This window comes from Orcinus orca, chromosome 4 (genome assembly GCF_937001465.1).
Source record: "Orcinus orca chromosome 4, mOrcOrc1.1, whole genome shotgun sequence".
In the NCBI taxonomy this organism is placed as follows: domain Eukaryota; kingdom Metazoa; phylum Chordata; class Mammalia; order Artiodactyla; family Delphinidae; genus Orcinus; species Orcinus orca.
In genome coordinates this window covers 48,923,595-48,947,466 of record NC_064562.1, presented here as the reverse complement: position 1 = coordinate 48,947,466, position 23,872 = coordinate 48,923,595, and the positions used below count along the sequence as shown (strand labels likewise).

At 34.8% G+C, this 23,872-nt stretch overlaps 1 protein-coding gene and 1 non-coding gene across 4 annotated transcripts in view; both read left to right on the top strand.

Moving 5' to 3' along the window:
* Nucleotides 1-23,872, top strand: part of USO1 (USO1 vesicle transport factor) — a 92,461-nt gene that overhangs the window by 30,943 nt on the left and 37,646 nt on the right. For 2 of the 3 annotated variants that reach the window (XM_004280193.2, XM_033406509.2), the window contains exons 4-8: nucleotides 3,893-3,969; nucleotides 16,232-16,332; nucleotides 17,076-17,178; nucleotides 17,377-17,432; nucleotides 21,818-21,938. In XM_004280193.2, coding sequence (XP_004280241.1) covers nucleotides 3,893-3,969; nucleotides 16,232-16,332; nucleotides 17,076-17,178; nucleotides 17,377-17,432; nucleotides 21,818-21,938 — 458 coding nt within the window. The remainder of the gene's footprint in view (nucleotides 1-3,892; nucleotides 3,970-16,231; nucleotides 16,333-17,075; nucleotides 17,179-17,376; nucleotides 17,433-21,817; nucleotides 21,939-23,872) is intronic. The other variant, XM_049709363.1, reaches the window with a different exon arrangement.
* TRNAE-UUC (transfer RNA glutamic acid (anticodon UUC)) lies at nucleotides 10,987-11,059 on the top strand. The gene has a single exon. It is a non-coding gene; the product is annotated as a tRNA-Glu (tRNA).

Genomic DNA, 23,872 nt, shown 5'->3' with positions numbered 1-23,872 from the left:
CCCTTTCCATTTGCTTCCAGTACTTATCTGTTATCTTCTGTTCTCAAAATGTTCTGTGAGTGTTTTCTTAACTTCATTGATTGCAAAGGTCTATATTCTGCAGCCATCTCTTTCCACTTCTCATCTTCATTACTCTTTTATGCTTCTGCTCTTGGCCTAACTAACACTCTCAGAATCCTTCAGCTGAATCCCCTTCATGCCTGGCTACATCACAGAGAGTTGTGTTCCCTTTCTTGGCCTGGCTTGAAACTCTCCATCTGTCCATGGGTCTGCTTCTCTTATAGCCATCTTGAGGAGAGACTGCTAGTTCTCCCAAGTCCCACACTCAGGGCCTGAAAGTTGTCTGATGGAAACTGTTTCCAAACCATGACACCTCAGTAGTTTTTTGTTGTTTTTTTTTAAGTGTACATTTCAATGGTTTTAGTATATTCACAAAGTTGTGCAACTATCACCGCTATCTAATTCTAGAACATTTTCATCACTTCAGAAGAAATCCAGTATCCATTAGTTGTCATTGCCTATTCCTTCCTCCCCGCAGTGCCAAGCAGCCACCAATCTCCTTTGTGTCTATATAAATTTGACTGTTTTGGACATTTCATGTAAATGGAATCATACAATGTGTGGCTCTTATGTCTGGCTTCTTCCACTTAGCATAATATTTCAAGGTCCATCCGTGTTATAACATGTATTAGTATTTCATCCCTTTTCTGTCTGAATAATATTCCATTGTATGGATATACCATTTTTGTTTATCCATTCTTCTGTTGACAGACATTTGGGATATTTCCATTTATTGGCTGTTATGAATAACGTTATTATGAACATTTGTGTACTAGTTTTTGTGTGAACGTATGTTTTATACAAAGGAATGCAATTGTTGAGTCATGTGGTTTAACTTTTTAAGAAATTGCCGAACTCTTGCATGGAGGCTGCACCATTTTATATCTTCATCTGAAGTGTATAAAGGTCCAATTTCTCCTCACCAACACTTGTTATTGTCCCTTTTTTAAAATGGCCATCCTAGTGGGTGAACTTGGCATCTTATTTTGGTTTTGATTTGTATTTACCTAATGACTAATGATGTTGAGTATCTTTTCATGTACTTACCATTAGTGTATCTTTTTAATTTTTTTAATTATTATTTTTGGCCCCGAGGCATGTGGGATCTTAGGTCCCTGACCAGGGATTGAACCCGGGCCGCCTGCAGTGGAAGCGTGTAATCTTAACCACTGGACCACCGGGAAAGTCCCCTTGTATATCTTTTTTAGAGAAATGTCTAAGTCTTTTGCCTGCTATTAATTTGGTTACTTGTCTTTTTATTATTCAATCGTATGTATACATTCTGGATACAAGTCCCTTAACATGATTTGCAAATATTTTTCTTCCCATTCTTTGGGTCGTCAAAGGACACTTTTTTTTCTTTTAATTTATTTATTGTATTTATTTATTTATTTTTTTGGCTGCGATGGGTCTTCGTTGCTGCACGAAGGCTTTAGTTGCGATGAGCGGGGGCTACTCTTCATTACGGTGCACGGGCTTATTGCAGTGGCTTCTCTTTGTTTCGGAGCATGGGCTCTAGGCGCGCAGGCTTCAGTAGTTGTGCACAGGCTTAGTTGCTCTGCCGCATGTGGGATCTTCCTGGACCAGGGCTCAGACCCATGTCCCCTGCATTGGCAGGTGGATTCTTAACCACTGCGCCACCAGGGAAGCCCCAAAGGACATTTTCTTGATAGTGTCCTTTGAAGGACAAAAGTTTTTAATTTTGACAAACTGCAGTTTATCTGTTTTATCTTTTCTTGCTTATGCTTTTGGTGTCAAATCTAAGAAACCATTGCCTAATCTAATGCTTTGAATATTTGTACCTGTGTTTTCTTCTAAGAGTTTTATAGCTTTAGCTCTTACGTTTAGATCTTATATCCCATTTTGAGTTAATTTTTGTATATGGTGTGAAGTAGGGGTCCAGCTTCAGTTTTTTGCATGTGGATATCTAGTTGTCCTAGCACCATTTGTTCAAGAGACTGTTCTTTCCTCATTGAATGGTCTTTGCATCCTTGCCAAAAATCAATTGAAATAAATGTTAGACTTTACTTTTAGGCTCTCTATTCTGTTGATCTCTATGTCTCTTCTTATGCCAGTGCCACAGTCTTGATTACTATAATTTTGCGGTAAGTTTTGAAATCAGAAAATGTGAGTCCTTCAACTTTGTTTTTGAAGATTATTTTGGCTATTCTGGATACATTGAATTCCCATACAGATTTTATGATCAGCTGGCAGCTGGGATTTTTATAGGAATTGTGTGAATCTGTAAATCAAGTTGGGGTATATTACCATGTTAACAGCATTACATCTTCCTATTCATGAACACAGATTATCTTTTCATTTATTTGAATTTTAGGTAATTTCTTTCAACAGTGTTTTGTAGTTTTCAGTCTTGTACTTTAGTAAAATTTATTCCAAAGTATTTAAATCTTTTTTATGTTATTTAAATGGAATTGTTCTTTTAATTTTATTTTCTGATTGTTCATTGCTAGTATACAGAAATACAACTGATTTTTTTTTTATATTGAGCATATGTCCTTCAATTTTGCTGAATTTGTTTACTAGTTCTAATAGGTTTTTAGTGGATTCCTTAGGATTTTCTCTGTACAAGATCATGTCATCTGGGAATAGGTGTAGTTTTAGTTCTTCCTTTCCAATCTGTATGCCTTTTATTTCCTTTTCTTGCCTAATTGCTCGAGCTAGAACCTCAAGTTCAATGTTGGATAGAAGTGGCTGGAAGAGACATCATTATCTTGTTCCTCATCTTAGGGGTAAAGCATTTAGTCTTTCACCATTACATATGTTAGTTGTTGGATTTTCATTTTCAGGAAGTTCCCTTCTGTTCCTACTTTCTCAATAGTCTCTTAAAAGATGTCCCTCAAAATTTCTCAAAAACAAGAATGATAAATAATAATAATTCAAAAGACCCACTTCATTTGAGATTTATATCCTCTGGTTGTGACCCCTTTTGTCCCTCATCTTTGCTTTCACTCCTAGCCACTTCTTCATATTCACTGAATCTTTCTGACCTGTATCTCACTCTTGCTTTTCACTCTAAATGCCATCATCCTCCATCATGCTTTCAAAATTTGTCTGTTTATCAACAACTAAAAAATCTTATACTTCCTGAAACAAAAGAGAAAAGAAAAAAAGAAAAAAATCTTACATTTCCTGATATTATAAATAGTACATGTTTACCAGAAGTTTTTTTTTTTTTTTTAGAAAATAAGATATAAATCAGGGAAACAAATTCTAGCGGTCCAACTAGAGATAACACTGCTATGTTTTTATAAACATTATATGTGTTATATAAAGATTATATATATTATAAAGCATATATGTAAACATACACACAGACTTATAAAATTACCTGGCTTGTACTAATTTTGCTGGTTTTAAAGTTGGGTTTATTTTACAAATTTATTTATAAGGTTTTCTTAAAATATATATAGACACATGAATGTATATATGTATTTTTTGCTAGATTGGATCATTGTGCACATTAATTGTTAATATTCAGTTTTTTCCTACTGGCACTAAATCAAGGGTGTTTTAATTACCATGTCATTAAACATTCTTTAAAAATACATTTTATAATTGCTGCTATAGGTATGGATTTACCACACTTTTTAGAAAAATTATTGGACATTTAGGTTGCTTCTAATTTTTCACTATTATAAATAAAAATGAACCTTTATACATCTTTACAGTTTGCACTCTGATATTTTCTTAGGGTAGGTTTTCAGAAATGGGATTAATGTTTCCTACAGTCTTGTTAAATAAGAGTATAAAATGGTCATAACAGCTATACTCTAACTAGCAGTGTATAAGTATAATAATTTCTTTCTTCCAGTTCGGATTCTGAAATAATAGGTTATGCTTTGGACACACTGTATAATATAATATCTAATGATGAAGAAGAAGAAGTAGGTAAGTTTCTTTTACTGTGTTCTCTGTACATAAAACCAACTGGATTGTGCCAATTTTGCTGGTTTAAGGTTGAGTTTATTTTATAAATTTATTTATAAGGATTTTTTCTTTTTTTCTTCTTTTTTTCTTCTTTTTTTGTTTTTCATCAGTAAAGGGAAGACATTAGCTTAGTTCCAGAAAAATATCTTTAAGATGATTGCTTTGTATGTAATTTGGAGATGGAATTAGATTCTTCTTTCTTAAAAAATATTTTTCCCTCTCTTTGTATTGATTTTAGTTGAGCAGAATGAATATTAGTATTCTCTAGATTAAATAATCATTTTTGGCTATTGATTAAAAATCAAACTATTTTATTTATATGTTACCTGGTGAGCAGTATGAAGTTAGAGGGTTTTTCCTGATATATACTTAAACTTTTCACATAAGACTTATGTTAACTTATAAAGAGCAACAATTTTTTAAATTTAGAAGGTTTTGTTTCGTTTTGTTTTGGTCACACCACACAGCTTCCAGGATCTCAGTTCCCAGACCTGGGACTGAACCCAGGCCACAGCCGTGAAAGCCTGGAATCCTGACCACTAGGCCCACCAGGGAACTCCCAGCATGTGATATACTTGACTGGAAGCCTATACATTTTGTTCCATTTATTGTAAAAACATGCACTGAGTAACATTTTACAGTGCTGTTGAAGAGTGCTTTCCTCATATCACATTGGCTGTTGTAGTAGGACACAGTGGGTCTTTCATTTTTCCAGACGATCAGAAGGGCAATATTCATGCATTTTATAAGTCTAATTTAGACGGAAGTTATAGGGTCTTCCAAAATCTGAGTAGACAAGGCATAAGGAAATGTAGATAATATTGAGTTTGCACATATTTTATTGAAATAAAAGTAGAACAGAAATATATGTAGATATTAACTTCACAAAATACCAGTAGTAGGAACATTTGAAACTAGATTGTCCTGAATAGTCACAATTTCTTAGACTTGAATATCCTTTTTCTTAAATTTTTATTTCTCTGTGATATCTAGCTGATAATTTAACTTTATTAATTTCTTTAGTAGAAAATCTTTAGTAAACATAATTTGGTTTCCATGGAAAAAGAGGCTGTCAGTCACATGACAATACTTAAATACAGTACACGCAAGAACACACTTTGAAGGTAAAGATACTTATTTCTCCTAGTCATTTCTCAGATGAGAAAATTAGATACAATACACTTGTTAGAAAACATGAAAGAAAAAGACTCTTCTTAGTTGTTTCAGATGGAAAATTTAGCTCTTTTCTAGTTTGTAGTGATAATTTTTATGTTTTAAAAAACTAGCATCAATTAGGTAGTTTTCCTTTATTATAAATTTGCAATCTAATAATGTTTAAAGTTTAACTTTTTGCTTCTTTTAATGTATTTGGGCTCCTTATCTTTAATTCAACATCTAAAAATGATTCTTTGGATGAAACAGGATAAACGATTCTTTGGAGAAACAGTAGTAAAATCATTTCTTCTAGGAAAGATTAAAATATGAAGTTAGGGTAATAGCCTGAAAGAGTCAATTTTTAAAAATCTAGATATTGAGAAATATGGCCTTCAGTTCTGTTATTGATACTCTCTTTACTGCTTCATCAAAAGATAATTCTTAGCTGCCATAATGAACTTCATTTTAGAGTTCTTTACCTTGAGGATATTTTAATAACCCTTCAATTTATTGATAAATATGTCTCATAATCCTACATTTATAGCATATGCTGTATCTCTATTAGGATATCTCAGATTTGAGTAAAATGAGTATGAGTCTCTTCTTTCAAGAGATTATATTGTTTATTTGATGTTTTTAAGCTCTTATTTATTTTATTGTGAATACTATTACATAAGAAACTTTTTTTTATCACCCACTTTTTATTTATTTCTGTCTACCTTTTCAGATGATGTTGAAGGTAAAAGATTGCATTTAATATGCATGATGCTTTTAGGCATAATTTCTGATAATATAAAAGGACACTGTCAAGTGAGTTTCTTCTGGCTGGTACAAAAAGTCTTGAGATTTGTTTCACTATATATGAATTTCTTCATGAAAGAGGAATATTTGATAATCTTATATTACTATTTATTGTTTCTATGGCTACTAAATCTATTGTCCAGAACAGAAAATATTCTAGTGCATATTTTAACAAAATTAAACTTTTTCTCTGGTAGGACAATCTATTCGAATTACTTTTTATATACTTCCTGGGGAAAAAATTTTGAGGCAGTTTATTTAAAAATAAAAATAATATTTGAAAATGTATACATATATATGTATACATATAAATTTTACCTATATTCAATAAGAACTGGAAGGTATTCCAGTTCAGAGAATACTTGTATGTTGATATTGTCCCTTTAAAATAATGCATGCACAATAATGTCTGGTTACTGACATTTTTTATATTAATTTATAAAACTCACCAATACTGTCTTTCTTTTTTCTGGTGATCCTTTTCAAGTTACATTTACTTTTAACATTATACTTCTTTTCCTCATAATTTAAGTAACCACATTTTATTTTGTTTTACCATTTTTCGTGAGATCCTTAACTTTTTAAAATGAGGAAGAAAAAATCCTTTTCTAAAGTAGGTTTAAAATGGTACATAACAAAATTGCCTATACCTAACAAGAAACTAACAAAGAAACTAACTTATTAAGCTGTATAGCATTACCTTTTGTGAAATTTGAACCCCTTGTTTGAAAGCAGATAATATTGAGCATTATGCCTTGACTCTTGTGACAGCGCTATTTCCTTGTTGAGTAGTACAGATCAGTAGCTGTTGTTTCTATTATTATTTCATCATATTTGTATAGAGCTTTAAATTTTACAGTGCTTTTATGTCAATTATCTTATTTGATCCTCATAGCAACCTGTGAGGTAGGTGACATTTTTGTCTTTTCTAAAAAGATGAGAAAATGAAAACCCTGTGATCATGTAAATTATATAGTATTGTCTAGTAAGTAGGGTAACAGGATTTTTTTTGATACATTTTTTTGTATTCCATAGATTTCTGATTTAATAAATTATGGCCATTTTTCTGACTAGATTCTTTATTAAATCTTATAATTTATATAACTAGTTTATATGATGCAGACAAATGTTAAAAAAATATAGGTGTACTTGTTTAACTAATTGACCACAGTGTAAAAGAAGGTTACTTGATATTCCCTCACTCTGAGATAGGACTACTTTTATTAGAATATCTCTTTCTATAAAGCCGTTTTGTCCTCCATAATATGGGTTATGAACTTGATATGGAGTGGAGTTCCAAAGAGAAGGTCCAGAATGTTTATTTTTTGTTTTTTGTTTCTTTTTGTGGTATGCGGGCCTCTCACTTTTGTGGCCTCTCCTATTGCGGAGCACAGGCTCTGGACGTGCAGGCTCAGCGGCCATGCCTCACGGGCCTAGCCGCTCCGCGGCACGTGGGATCCTCCCGGACTGGGGCACAAACCCGCGTCCCCTGCGTCGGCAGGCAGACCCTCAACCACTGCGCCACCAAGGAAGCCCCAGAATGTTTTTTAATATTGTTTATACCACTGGAAAAAATACAACTAAATACATATGAAGAATAAATGTATATACAAATATTTAGTTAAAAGCCAGTTACATAAATAGGCCTGAAATGTTTCCAGAGGTATATAAGGACTTTTTAAAAAGCAATCTTTAATTTCATGTACCTGTCATAGGTTTATTTTCACTATAATATCAAAGGGCCATTTTATTCTTAATTTTTCATTTATCTTACAGTAAAGGGACATTTACTTTTACAGGTTATGATAAGTATACCAAGTATCAGCTATATCATCCTATCAGCTATAGGATGTAAAAAATAGACTCAGCTCTAGAATTTTTAAAATATATTGGATGAGAAAGGATGGTTAATTGTCTCACACCTTTGTTTACATGTGAACTAGATATAATATTTCATGAATCTAGTTTTGGTTTACAACCTTTAGATATAATTAATGTAGTTTTAGCTTAATTTACTTCTACATCAAAATAGCTTTGTAATTGCTTAGCAAAGCTTTGTAGGACTCTACATTAAAATTCAGAAGTGCTGTCTTAAGACTATAACTTAAAGGAAGTAGAGTATATCTCACTAATACTTTTTTAGTAGACAGTGTTAAACCAGAAGGAGCTGTAGATTCCTGGAACAGGATCATATTTTACTAGTTCAATTCAAAACATAGATCTTAATTATGTACTGCTAAGCTATAGTATTTTATACAGTATAGCTACAGAATAAATTGAATGTACAGTATTAAGTCTACTTCCTGCTAAGTTATTAGCATGTGCTCAATGCATACATTGAATTAAGCTTTTTCTTGGGTTAAACCTGTGTTCCTTAAAGTGTAGCACAAAAGACCTAGAGTTCTCTGTATTAAAAGGTGTCTATAGTTAAATAAATGTAACATAGTATATCCCGCTCTGAAACTTCACAAAATTTACATTCGTATAGTAAATACTGAGAATCCTGCTGTAAAGAAACCTGTTCAATTTTGTTTAATCCAAATACATTTTTACACCTGCACTTGCTTTCATGAGATACCTGTTAACGTGCCACACAATCCTGCATTTTGAGAAATGCTAACCAAGGCTTAAACCCACAGCTTAATTGTTTGTATTTATCCACATAATAATATTTCAGCAGTTTTAAATATCTCATGGGAAGAATCCATCAAGTCTGTATATGGTTTTCCTCCCTTTCTTTCTTTATTTTTGGCTGCATTGGGTCTTTGTTGCTGTGTGCGGGCTTCTCATTGCGGTGGCTTCTCTTGTTGCGGAGCACGGGCTGTAGAGCACAGGCTCAGTAGTTGTGGCGCACGGGCTTAGTTGCTCCGCGGCATGTGGGATCTTCCCGGTCCAGGGCTACGAACCCGTGTCCTCTGCATCGGCAGGTAGATTCTTAACCACTGCACCACCAGGGAAGCCCTTCCTCCCTTCCTTTTAAGATTAACTTACAAGTCTTTGAATATTCTCCCAAATGTCAACGAATTTTATTTTGAGCTCTTCTCTAGAAGTCACGATCTTTGGGCCCAAGGGCGTTATCTGTCTTATAAGCAAGATTGGCCACTTAGTATTTTAAATAATAAATAAGTTCCTAATATTAAAAATTTGGAGGTTTTGCATCAGTTTTTAGATTTTAAACTTCTCTTTTTAAAAAATCTGAAGACTGGGCTTCCCTGGTGGCGCAGTGGTTAAGAGTCTGCCTGCCGATGCAGGGGACACGGGTTCGTGCCCCAGTCCGGGAGGATCCCACATGCCGCGGAGCAGCTGGGCCCGGGAGCCATGGCCGCTGAGCCTGCGCGTCCGGAGCCTGTGCTCCGCAACGGGAGAGGCCACAACAGTGAGAGGCCCGCGTGACACAAAAAAATTAAAAAAAAAAAAAAATTAAAAAAAAAAAAATCTGAAGACCGACAACACCTGGGCCTGCATTCTCCCATGGCAGAGTCAGCTGGAGCTGAGTAACTGCTGCTTTCCTTAGATCGGGCACGTGCTCTCCATCCTTTCTGTAGTCTTATACCTGGCCTGCTTCATTTACATACATTACTGTCTTGCCCCCTGTAGTTGAGTTTATATTCTCTACTGCATTCACACCACTCAAATAAAAACCATTGTAAAATAAATTATATTTCAAAAGCATTTTATTAATTATATACCCAAGTGTTGTTTCATGCAATAAATATGAAAATATGCAAATGCAAAATAGCCCTACAAAGCATCAAAATTAGGTCATTGCATTGCTGTGATAGTAGTTTCTAGAGGGAAACAGTTCTAAGGTGGAGACAGTTAAGTTACTTGCCTTTTCAACATAGATTTCTCATGTATTTGGAGAGCTATTTTCACATATGTGGGCCACTTTTTGTAGTTTTCTTTATCTGCTTTTTTATCTATAGAATTTCATTAGAATTTGGCTAGGTATTTGTTCTTGGTACCATCCGCCACAGAGCCATGATTTGTTAGGGTTCCAGGGTAGGTAAAAACAAGGTAGGCTCATTAGCCCAGCGAATCTTGTGAAATTTTATTGGATACAGGGCATTTACCATACCATGGGAATCAGGGCTCTTATTCATAGCTGATTCCAAAGAGGGAGATTTTCAGGAGATTTTATTAGCTCCCAAATTTCCATATCTTTTCCAATTTGTCATCTCCCTTTCCATCATCATGTCACCTTGCAAATAAAATGGGAAGGGTGTGCACTCTTGCTACTTAACCAGTCTGAGTTTTTTTTCCAACTCCATGGTAAATTCAACTTTGAGCATTGAAAACCACAGTGTACCATGCAAAATTTTACGTTCAGAGGTGTTTGAATAATTAGGGCACAGGCTTTTGTCTGCTCCCAATGGAACAACAGGAAATCTTTTAAGCAGATCAATGATAGATATCGTCCCTTGAGTCCACGCTAGTTATGTTTGAGTATTAGACTTCCTTCTGATTAATATTAGACCTTTGTAGCATCAAGCCTTTGCCACCTTAACTTAATACCCTTGACATAATAATTGGGCAGTAACATGTAGATAGCTTTCAAGTGTACTTTTTTTCATCCCTTCATGCCCCCCTCTATCTGTTTTTCCTGAAATAATGGAAATATTTCAGTGGAAATAATGACTGCTTCCCTAAACAATTCTTCTGAAGCCTCCATTAATCTAAAAAATTAAACTTGAAGGGCAAAAATTAATAGTTTACTAATGTTAAAAATCCAGGAAATTTATTTTTATTTGGCATCCAAACAACCATAAACTCAAGTAACTACTTATTTTGAGAGATTACATGCAACTTTTATGAGAAAGAGATATAAGGTAAAATGTCAATAACAGGATTTGCTTACAGACAAGCATGTTTCTGGGAATATCATAGGATATACGTTTCTTTAAACATCTTTTGCATCTTGGTGATAATACTCATTAATAGTAACCTTACAAGAATCTCAAAATTTTTTTGAATCATCAAAAGAAGATTTATGTTCTGTATAATTTTAAAACTTGAGGGAATTCCCTGGTGGTCCAGTGGTTAGGACTCTGCACTTTCACTGCCGAGGGCCCAGGTTTGATCCCTGGTCGGGGAACTAAGATCCCACAAGCCGTGTGGCACAGCCAAAAGAAACAAAACTTGATAATACATGTAGATGTATAGCATATAATAAATCTTAGGACTGTGGTTCTTAAGGGCAGTTTGGCACCTCCTGCCACCTAAAGGACATTTGTTAACGTCTGGAAATATTTTTGGTTGTCACAACTTGAGGATACGTAAGGGAGTGCAACTGGTATCTTGTGGGTAAAGGCCAGGGATGCTGCTAAACATCCTAAAATGCATAGGGAGTCTCTCACAACAATGTCATCGTCAATAGTGCCGAGGTTGAGAAATCCTGCTTTAGAGATGATGATGTTGCTGTTGTTAGTTGAGCACTTATTATTCACCAAGTACTGTGCTACATGATTTATCAATACTTATTTTGAATCCTCAAAGAAAACCCTGTGTAAAAGAAAATTGTTCCCATTTTACAATTAAGGAAACTGAAGCTTGATATATCTGGGCTATTTGCCCAAAGTAATGTGACTAAATGGATGAATATCGGCTTAATTGGTCTGACTCAAAAACCTTTGTGAGCTTCTTCCTTTTTACTGTATTGCCTCTCAAGAAAGTATTTGACTACTCCATACCCTAGCCATTCTGTTCATAAACAAATTACTTTTGCCTGTGTTAGCAATTTGTCTTTTAGCAATTTCTCATTTCTCTTTCATGTTAAGTTCAGAGATAGTACTTGACAGTTAATTGCTCCTTTCTCTTTGAAACACTTTTTCACTCATTTCTCAGTCTCCACTGTCCCCTGATTTTCTTTCTGTCTCATGGCGCTACTTTTTCTTTGTCTCCTTTGCTGTTTTCTTTCGTCTCCCCAGCCTCTTAACATTGGAACATTCCAGGGCACGGGTTTCTTTCCTTCTCTATTCTTTCCTTTGGTGACCTCATCTAGGCTTGTGACTTCAAATATAGTCTGTATGCTTGCCTCTCAAATATATGTGTCCAACCCAGACCTCTCCACTGATGTCCATAATTGTATATTCAAATACTTACTTGATATCTCCAATTGGATTTCTTTTCCCCACACACAGCTTCATTGAATTATAATTGAAATATAATAAATGTGCAGATGTACAATTTCATGAGTTTTGACATGTATAAACCCATGAAACCATCACCACCACCACCAAAGTAATGAACATATCCAAGTTTCCTTGTGCTTGTTTGTAATCCATTCCTCCTCCTTCTAGCCCCATCAATCATAGAGCTGTGATTACTGTAGATTACTTTGCATTTTTCTAGAATTTTATGTAAATGAGATCATACAGTATAGACTCTCTTTCTGGTTTTCTTGGTCTGGCTTCTTTCACCCAGCATAATTATTCTGAGTTTCATTCATGGTGTATATCAATAGGTTAGTCCTTTTTATTGCTGAGTAGTATTGATATTTTGTTGTGTGAGTATATAACAATTTGTTAATCCATTCCCGTTAGTGGGCATTTGGCTTGTTTCCAAGTTTTTAGCTGTTACATTTGAAGCTTCGTACTATGTACAAGTCTTTTTGTGGACATGTATTTTCATTTCTCTTGAGTAAATACCTAGGAATAGAATGGCTAAGTGATAGTAGGTGTATATTTAACTTTATAAGAAACTGCCAAACTGTTTTTCAAAGTAGTTGTACCATTTTACATTCCCACTGGTGGTGTATGAGAATTCTAGTTCCTCCACATCCTCTCCAATACTTGATGTGGTCTGTCTTTTTAAATTTTAGGTGTTCTAGTAGGTGTGAAATAGTATCTCACGGTAGTTTTAATTTGTATTTTCATAATGAATGATTATATTGAACTTTTTTTTTTTTTTGCGGTACGCGGGCCTCTCACTGTTGTGGCCTCTCCCGTTGCGGAGCACAGGCTCTGCCGCGCAGGCTCAGCGGCCATGGCTCACGGGCCCAGCCTCTCTGTTGCATGTGAGATCTTCCCGGACTGGGGCACGAACCCGTGTCCCCTGCATCGGCAGGCGGACTCCCAACCACTGCGCCACCAGGGAAGCCCTATGTTGAACAATTTTTGATGTGATTATTTGCCATCCATATACCTTTTCATTCTTTGGTGAAGTGTTCATTCAAATCTTTTGTTCATTTTTTACTGGATTGTCTTCTTATACTTGAGTTGTAAGAGTTCTGTATATATTCTAGATATAAGTCCTTGTGATGTATATTTCACAAATACTTTCTCCCAGTCTGTGACTTGCCTTTTTATTTTCCTAACATTGTCTTTTGAAGAGCAAAATTTTTAAGTTTGATTAACTCCAGTTTATCGATTTTTTTCTTATATAATTTGGACCTTTTGTTTCCTACTTACGAAACCTTTGCCAAACCTAAAATCACTAAGATTTTCTTCTGTGTTTTCTTTTAAAAGTTTCATAGTTTTAACTCTCATGATTAGGTCTGTGAGCCAATGGGTCTATTTCTAGACTTCCTATTCTGTTGGTCTCTATGTCTGTCGTTTTGCCTACGTGACATGTGTTGGTTACCCCACCTTTATATCTTGAAATTATGTAGTGTAAGTCCTCCAACTTTGTTCTTTTTCAAAATTATTTTGGCTCTTTTTGGTCCTTTACGCTCCCATATCAATTTTAGAATCAATTTGTCAATTTCTACAGAAAAAACTTACTGAGATTTTGATTGGGATTCTGTTAAATCTACAGATTGATTTGGGGCAAAGTGACATTTTAACAATACTGTGCCTTCTAATACAAGAACACAGTATATATATTATTTAAGTCTTCTTGAATTTCTCTCAGCACCATTTTGGAGTTTTCAAAGTAAATAGGTCTTATACATCTTTTATCAGATTTATCCCTAAGTCTTTAATGCTTTTTGATGCTGTTTTAATTGGTGCTGTTTTTTAAATTTGAATTTCTAATATTTCATCACCAGTATATAGAAATGCAATTAATTTTGTATATTGACCTTTTATTCCACTTAACTTTGCAAAATTCACTCTCTAGTAAGTTATATGTAGATTCCATAGGATTTTCTACATAGACAAACATGTCATCTGTAAATACAGTTTTACTTCTTCCGTTCCAGTCTGTATGCCTTTTATTCTTTTTCCTACCCTATGGCACTAAGATCTCCAGTACAATGTTGATTAGAATTGGTGAAAGTAGATATTCTTGCCTCTTTCCTCATCTTAAGTGGAAAGCATTCAATCTTTTACCATTAAGTTTGATGTTAGCTATGTTTTTTGTAGATGCCCTGTATCATCCAATCTTGTGACTTTAAATATCATTTTTATGTTTATCATTCTAATGTATATGTCCAACCCAAACTTATCCACTGACAGCTGTGCTTGTGTTTATCCAACTGCTTACTTGATTGATATCTCCACTCAAATTTTTATGTCTCAAACTTAACACATCCAAAACTAAACATATGATTCTATCTATACTCTCAACTTGCTTCTTCCAGTGTTTCCAATCTCAGTAAGTGGCAGGGCCATCCTTCCACTTCTTTAGGCTGAAACCTTAGAACCACCTTTCCTTTTTTTTCCCCCCTTCTCATACCCCTGTAAGGAATATGCCAACAAATCTTGTTCCTTCTATTTTCATAAGAATTGTAACCAGTGTCTAAGTCACTTTCACCACTTACCTTGATTATTGCCTCCTAATCGCTCTCCTTATTATTTCCCTCTTTCCCTGACATCTTAGCACAGCCAGACTAGTCCTTTTAAAAGTAAAGTATTTTTTGTTTAAGTAATGTAGTTTTAAGTTTCAGAAACTGAATTCTTTTACTGATGCAAGAGATGATAAAAGAAATATTTCTTAGGGTTTCCGAAGGATAAACCTAGCATATTAATCAATATGTGAGAAATTAGGTTTTATTAATAACCCAGAATATTAAAATATTTCTTTTCTACTTTTGGTCTCTTCTTTTTTCTCTTTTCTCTACAAATAATTAGATGAGATTATCACTGTCACTGTCAGATTGTCTTGCTATTCTTGTCATCTGCTGGGTTTTTTCCATTTCTAAAGTATATTAATATTAAAATCTCACATTTAAAAAAGAACCATTTGAGAGATAATAAATATGTTTGATCTTAACTGCCAACTCCTTTGGTTTATAGTCACTGCCTGGAGCGATATGTGGAAAAGGCTTAGCTATGTCTGGAATGGGTAAGGGGATGGGGAGTAGTGTATTTGCCATCTCTCAATTGCATTTATTAGAGTAGGCAGATTTTAAATGATAATTTGCTTTGGCAGTTGTTGCTTCAGTTTTTAGTGATCCTTTACATTTTTTTGACAAAGTACATTGAAACAACAAATAGCTTAAAGACTTTTTTTTTTTTTTTTTTTTTTTTTTTTTTTTTTTGCCGTTCGCGGGCCTCTCACTGTTGGGGCCTCTCCCATTGCGGAGCACAGGCTCCGGATGCGCAGGCTCAGCGGCCGTGGCTCATGGGCCTAGCCGCTACGCGGCATGTGGGATCCGCCCGGACCGGGGCACGAACCCGTGTCCCCTGCATCGGCAGGAGGACTCTCAACCACTGCACCACCAGGGAGGCCCCAGCTTAAAGACTTTTAAGTGTTAAGGACAAATATAAAATCTTTTAAAGAATAAGTGAAAACTTAAATGCAAATTCTGGTTTTATTGCCGAATAGCTATAAGATATATATGTTGATTTGCTTGAAAAAGATACTGAAAAATCCGTAGATGATTGGTTTAATTTTAAAATTAAATTATTTAACATAGTAACAGAGTCAGCAAGGACTATATGTTCAGTAATGTTTGTGGGGGAGGAGCTTTTGAGGTATAATTTACATACATTAAAATTTATTCTTTGAGGTTGTATAGTCCTGTGTGTTGGGCAGATGTATACAGTAGTATAACCACTATCACATTTGAGATAGAATATTTCCATCACCCCAATAAATTCCCTTGTACTCGAGTTAGAAGTTTAACCGAAAAATAACCTTGAGAAAATGTGAAAATCTAAATATATTTTCTTTGAATATCATATTTAAACAATTAAAGAATAAAAATTTATTTAAATGACCTTGAAACTTATTTTAAGGATATGTCTTTCTAGCATAATTGTGGTACCACTTCCAGGCACACTATTCGAAGAAAATTATCATTTCTGCTTAGCTTTTTCAACAAAAAGGATACTTTAAAATAACAAAGCATCATATTCAAATACTTTATCTTTGACTATTACAGAAGAAAACTCCACAAGACAGAGTGAGGATTTGGGAAGCCAGTTTACAGAAATTTTCATTAAGCAGCAAGAAAATGTCACTCTTCTGTTATCTTTATTAGAGGTAAGTAAAGAACCTTGCTATTTTTGTCATCTTAATAAGCTTGTTTTGTTGCCCTTTTGGGTGTTATTGAGGAAGCAACATATATAGATACCTTTTTTTAAAAAATAAATTTATTTATTTATTTATTTTTGGTGTGTTGGGTCTTCGTTGCTGCACGCGGAAACCTAGTTGTGGTGAGCGGGGGCTACTCTTTGTTGCAGTGCACAGGCTTCTTGTTGCAGAGCACGGGCTCTAGGCACGCAGGCTTCCGTAGTTGTGGCTCATGGACTCTGGAGCGCAGGCTCAGTACTTGTGGCGCACGGGCTTAGTTGTTCCGTGGCATGTGGGATCTTCCTGGACTAGGGCTTGAACCTGTGTCCCCTACATTGGCAGGTGGATTCTTAACCACTGCACCACCAGGGAAGCCCCTATATACCTTTTCAAGATAGTGAAATTTGTTGTATCATTACAAGAGATTCACATGTGTGTTTTAAGAACTATGTAGTCTCTTAGAATACTGTCTGCTTCTTATTTCCATTTTTACAAAGTACTGTTATATCTAGTCAACAACAGTTTAATCAGTTTGATCAATTTATATTAACTCTTTTCTTTTTATTGCTTTTTATTTCTTAAGTTAATTTTTTAAAGTTTGACAAACTCTTTTTTTGTTTGTTTATAGTTTTTGGTACCATTCTACTAGTTGAAAAGTTTTGCTTGAAAATGTGAATTACAAATGTTAAATATTTTAAATTCCTATATTGTAGGAGTTTGATTTCCACGTCCGCTGGCCTGGTGTGAAACTTCTTACTTCTCTTTTAAAACAACTAGGGCCTCAAGTGCAGCAAATTATTTTAGTCAGTCCTATGGGTAAGTGACTCATCTTCCTTATATTATTTTGATTTAAAAGTGAGGATCATAAAAAACAAAAACAAACAAACAAAGTAAAATTGAGGATCATTCCTACGGGGGGGGACTGAAATGATGTGTTAATAAATTGTTTATAATTTGAATCACTCTTTGTGTTTTTGATCTGCCAGTGTTTTTCACATGGTTATATGTTTCTAGGTGTTTCAAGGTTGATGGACTTATTAGCGGATTCCAGGGAAGTTATACGTAATGATGTAAGTCAAGTTTGAAGAAAAGTCTAAGAATATGCAGCTTTTTTTCTCTTTTTGCAAATGAAATCTTTGTTGACCCTTATTCAGAGTCATAGAAGTTAGATTTGGAACGTTGGGGTAATGGTTTGGACCTTTTGAAGTTATATACAAGGCCACATTTTTTCTTTGTTTCCAACCTATTCAGTATTTTGGCTTAGACAAATGACTTTGCTATTCAAATTTATGCCTTCCACAAGTTTAGGATTTCTTCCATCCTTTTCTGAAAGGTTGTACTGACACCAAATTCTACCTCCAGAAAGAGCAGAGGAAACACCCCTAGACATTGAACTGCATAAACTTAACAAAGTGTAACATTTGGAACCATCACCCTTAGTTGATTGAATACATATTTCAAAGGATTTTCCTTGTAATCTCTATTTAACTATAGAGCGTGATTTGCTTTGGAGTTAATTTTTCATTCTGATTTAATATTTGCATATACATTTGAGTATTTTCTATTGATGAATATTGTTTTGTTGCTTGAACGTTCTTTTCTGTTGTTATCTACAACTTGATCAAAACCATAATACTTTAGATAGCAATTGGAAAAATCTTTTTTTTTTTTTTGCCGTACACGGGCCTCTCCCTGTTGTGGCCTCTCCCATTGCGGAGCACAGGCTCTGGACGCACAGGCTCAGCGGCCACGGCTCACGGGCCCAGCCGCTCCACGGCATGTGGGATCTTCCCGGACCGGGGCACGAACCTGTGTCCCCTGCATCGGCAAGCGGACTCTCGACCACTGCGCCACCAAGGAAGCCCCTGGAAAAATCTTTAAAATTAAAATTTAGAGCTAGGGGATCTTATCAAGCTAATTCAGTCTCCATATTTACACTGAGAAGCCCAAGACTCACAGAAACCAAGTGACTTGTTCTTTGTTGGTGATGCCTTATTCATCTTTGTGTTAGTGATGTCTTATTCATCTTTGTGTTTGTGGTACGTAGCCCTGTACCTTTCTCATCTTAAGTGCTAATAAATACCATTTGGATTGCTTTTAGTCTCACAACTGTTTCCTGACAAAGCAGAGACAAAACTGAAATGCTCTTGACTTCTAATCCACTTAGACAGTTTTTTTTTTTAGCTTTGCATTTAAAATTTTGTAGTACATACGTCAATGCAGTAATATAAGTGGTGAAATGATATAGTATAACTCATGAGAAGGACAGTTTTTATTCTTTAATATTCTTTTAGCAATTGTGTACCTATCTATTAGGAATTTTGAGTGTCTTTTCTTGACTAAAATATTAGTATGTATCTTAAACCTGAATTTGGTGTTCTGCTCTTCTCTTTCCTTTAACTCTCTACTCTTTTTTTTCTTTTCCTAACCTTTTTTCCTCAATTTTTATTTGAGACAGATAAAATGATTCTCTATGTTGGCTTTCATTACTTTTATGATTAGAGATTAAGTTATATTTTTGCTGTGATGTTTAGATTTTGGAGTTTTACAGCCATCTTTCCTTTGGCTTCACAGATTCATTTAAATTCTTTGTGGAGACTTACTATCGAACATTATGCAGTAAAACACAGTGTAATACACCCCAGTTGACTCCAGCAACCAGAGGAAACTAACTGGCACCTGTGGCGGTTGCTAGTGGCACTCTGTTACTGCCCAGAATAATACACTGCTTCCGCCCCCCCCGCCCGCATCCTTTGTATCTTTTTCTTTCTTTATCCTTCTTTTAAAATTCTCTTTTCATTTCCTTCTTTTTAATATTTCTCATTGCATTCAATGACAGTTATTAATATTGACTAACCTCTCTGGGAGCCTGTTGGTAAAGATTTTTAGCCTCAGTTTTTTTTATATTTGAAACATTGAATTTGATCTGGATTTAGAGAATTAGTTGGTCATTTATCATAGATACAGTGAACTATCATATTTATTTATGTTACTTAGGGCTTAAAAATTAGCAAGAAAGTTTGAGAAAACTCTAGGAAGTAACTACCAGCTCACTTCTAAATGATAGACTGTAATTCCATTCTTTAATTTTTAGTTTTTTATTATGAGAAATATAAACACACATGAAAGTAGAGAGAATACAGACAAACCCGTCCCCTAAACCCATTAATTTTCAAGATTTTATTATACTTACTTCATACATCCCTCCCCTCACCACTCTCCTTTATTTTTGACTAGAGTATTTAAAAGGAATCAAACAATCTGTATAATTTCACTATTACATACTTCAGTATACATGTTGTGTGTGTGTGTGTGTGTGTGTGTGTGTGTGTGTATTTCCTTATATAACTACAATGCCATCACATTTAATGAGATAACAACTTTGTCTGAGCTCTCATTAAATAAGATAACTATTTCTACACTCAAGTTTCCCAGTTGTCTCATAAATGTCTTTTACAGTTGGTTTCTTCAAATCAGTTTCCAGACAAGGCTCTCTCATTACATTTGATTGTTAATATCTGTTAACTTTCTAAAGGGCTTGATTAAGTTCTGGTTCACCTCTTTGCTTTGATATTTCCTAGATGATGCAGTGTACTTAATTTTGCAGCACATCAGGAAATGTAATATCTGGCTGTCTCACTTGTAGTGATCGGTGGGTTTGATTCAGGTGGTGACAGCCAGATCCCTCCATGGATCCCTTCATCCATTACATCTGATCATTCATTAATGATCATTGCCTGATTCATTTATTTTGTTAAGAGTTTCAAAATGATGATTTCTATAATTCTGTCATTCATTCACATTTATTCGGCTGTAATCTTCCTCAAAGAAGAACTTTACTTCATCAACCAGTATATTTTATTACCCTGAATTATAATTCATAGATGAAAGGGAAGATAAATAGCTAAATCCCTTTAATTACCAGTTTTTAAAGTAAGGAATTGATGCCCACTTTCTTTTTTTTTTTTTTTTAACATCTTTATTGGGGTATAATTGCTTTACAATGGTGTGTTAGTTTCTGCTTTATAACAAAGTGAATCAGTTATACATATACATATGTTCCCATATCTCTTCCCTCGCCCACTTACTTTCAATGACCAATGAGTATACTTTCATTTCTAGTAACATTTTAGTGGATGTGTTTGATTAGAGGAATATGTCTCTTAATAGTCAGGGAAAAGAAACTGATATGTATTGAGAACTTAGGTTCTGTAGGAGTTATTTTATCTCCTTTAGTCCTCATAAAAACCCTATGACAAAGATACCATCCTTGTTTTACACATGGGTATACTAAGACTTACATTACATAAATTACATACAGAGTTTATGTAATTTGCTTCAAGTTGCACAGCTAGTAAGTAGACCTTTAAAAAACCCACTGTATCGAACTCATAACCTTAGTGTTCTTTCCACTGTATTTATTCCTCCCTTTGTTAGCAGTTAAACTCAAGTTAACATTAAGTAGGAGAATTTGACATGTAAAAATAACCACTTTTGCTTTCTCTCTCATCTAATGTTGAGACTGGACAGTAAGGGAAATGAGTAGGAAAAGCCCAGTAAGGCTGTGGGTATTTTTTGTCTTATATAAATACTTATTTGCCCAGTACTGACAGCCAACGGCTTATTTGACTCTTTGGAACTTTTGAACTACTTAGTTGCTCTTCCTCTTCCTCTAAGAAAATTAAATATTTTCTGTCTCTTTGACCATTATGGTATTGTTGGGCTCCTGTGGGCTCATAAAATACTTGTTGTTTGATAGTGAAATAAGCAGAAATGGTTAACAGTGACTATTTCTTGAATAATAAAGAAGTTGCAAAATATATAACCTAAATCTAGCTCAACAGGAGCTGAGAAAACTAAAAATCAGAAGCAAAGACTACTGAGAATTGTCTCATACTAGACATGGTGTTCATGAGGCATGAATTCTCATTCTTCTTTTTTTCTATCAACTTAGAATCAAGTTTTGGGAATTTCTGGGCCAGATAATTACAAGAATATCTGAACATTCCCTGCTAAAATGTGGTGATGTTTATTGATTTATATTATTGATTTCACAATTTTTTATTGTTACTATTGTGAAGCATGTACCGAGGCATTACTGAGACAAATATAATCATGTTCAACTCTCTTAGACCACAGTGAAAGCCAGGTAATGAATGATTGATGAATTGATGAATACGCAAGAATTGTTGTATATTTATATTGTACGGTGAAAAGAGAACTGAATTAGGAATTGGTAGACATGGGTTCCAGTCAAGGATCTGTCTTTCAAGATTTATATAGCTTAGGGAGGTAAATTGCTCACCTTCTCTGTCCTTGTTTGCCCTATCTATAAAGTGAAAGAGTTGGACTTGTGAAATTCCTGCCACTTCTAAAACTCAGTGGTTTTTAAAGTAATTTTTAAACATCTTGTAAAAGTTGTATTCCACTAAACATTATCTTTCTTTTCCATAAGGGCGTCTTACTACTACAGGCACTAACAAGAAGCAATGGAGCAATCCAGAAAATTGTTGCTTTTGAAAATGCTTTTGAGAGACTACTGGACATTATTACCGAGGAGGGGAACAGTGATGGAGGTATAGTATGAAGAGATTGATTTGGAAAGATTCCTTTTGTTCTCCCGGACTTGTTAACTTTTCAGGAATGCAACTGAAGGGAGAAATGAGGACATACATTTTCTTTGTTGTTTTGTTAGATGTTGAGAGAGGCTTCCCTGAGGGAGGATGGATACTTTATATTCTTTCTTTCTTCCATTATGGTGTGTCGAATATGGATTTCTTTTTATTTATCCTGTTTAATATTTGTTAAACTTCCAGAATCTGTTGATATCTTACATCATTTCTGGAAAATCTCAGCTATGTCTCCTCAAATACTGCTCCATCACATTTTTTCCTATCTTTCTGAACTCAGATTCAGTTCTCTGTCATATGATTAGATTCTCACTTTATCATCTTACTTTCTTGTCTGCATTTTCTTTTTATCTTTTCAGGCTTTCTTCTGGATTATTTCTTCTGACCTGTTTTCTATTTAAACGATTCTCTCTTCACCTGTATTTGATCAGCTTTTGAATGTGTCCATTGAGTTTTAAATTTTTCTTTTCTAGAAGTTCTGCTTGTTTCTTTGGCAAATTTGCTAGGTAATTTTTTTATAACTTCATTTTCTCTGCATGTATTTTCAACTTATCTTTTATTTCTTTGAATATAAGAAACAATTACTTCACGATCTCTGTCTGATAATCGCAGTATTTTAAGTCTTTGTGGGTCTGATACTTTGCTCTGCTGGTTCTTACACATGGTACAACATTTTCTGTGTACATGGTTCTCTTTGACTATGTTTTGTGTCATACTTAGCAGAATTACTTATAGGAATTTGAATCCTAGGATGAAAGTAATTTCTTTCAGAGAAAATGTGCTTGTTTCTGCCAAGCCCTGGGGGTGCAGTTTGTCTGGGATCACCTCATTCCAGATTGAAGGGTTGATATTCCCTGGACTACTCAGGTAATGCAAACCCGAGCTACAAAACCTATGAGGACTAGTTAACTTTGCATTTTTTGCAACCTGAGGATATATCCTTTTTTGTTTTTTTTTTTTCCTTAGGATATATCCTTTTGAGGTCCCATTTTATTAGGTGAAAAGTTTTCTGTTAGATTCCTTCCCTACCTTGTGTATACCCTTGGCTTTGGTTTGTTTTCCCTCTGTCCCATGAGACTGTCAAAATAAAAAGTTTAGATTTATCAAGATTGAGAAATGTACTGCCAGCCAAAAGGTACTTTTATACTTAACTATCTGTATAGATATCCATTTTGTCAGTTTTAGCCTGCTGTACTATCAGTTCTTCGTTACTCCTAGGCTTCTTTTTTTAATTCAGCATTTTTGTTGTTTTTAATGAGAAATTGATCAAAAAACCTAGCACTAGAGTCAGAGGAGAAAAATGAGTTTATTTGCATTCACTGAACTGGGGTTAGCAAGTAGTGTAGTATAGGTGACAGTTGGCTTACTAATCTGGAAGGCAGGGCCAGCCTGGTGATAAAGATTTGAGAGTCTTTATAATATAGGTAAAACAAAATTAGATAAACAAGAAAGATTAGATGAGTCACTTAGAGTAAGTGAAGAGTGAGAAGGGAAGTGCTAGGACAAACCCTAAGGAAGACAAATTGTTAAGAGATCATAGAGGAAGAGGTATCGGTAAAAGAGACTGAGTAGAAACAGGCTGCGAGGCAAGAGGAGAACCACACTTAGAAGGGTTGGGGTAATTGGTAGCAGTGTAAGAAGTCACTGAGATATCAAGATAGGACAGAAATGTATCTGTAGGACTTAGAACATAGACATCATTGGTGACCTTGGGGACAGCATTTGTGTTTAGTGGTTGCCTCAGAATCAAGATTGTAGTGTCAGAGGAGTAAGTTAGAAGAGGGAAAATAGAATAGCAGAGAAAACTCATATCAGGAATTTGGTAAAGTCAGGGGAGAGCCAGGTATACAGAACTGGAGGTTGACAAGGAACTATTTTTC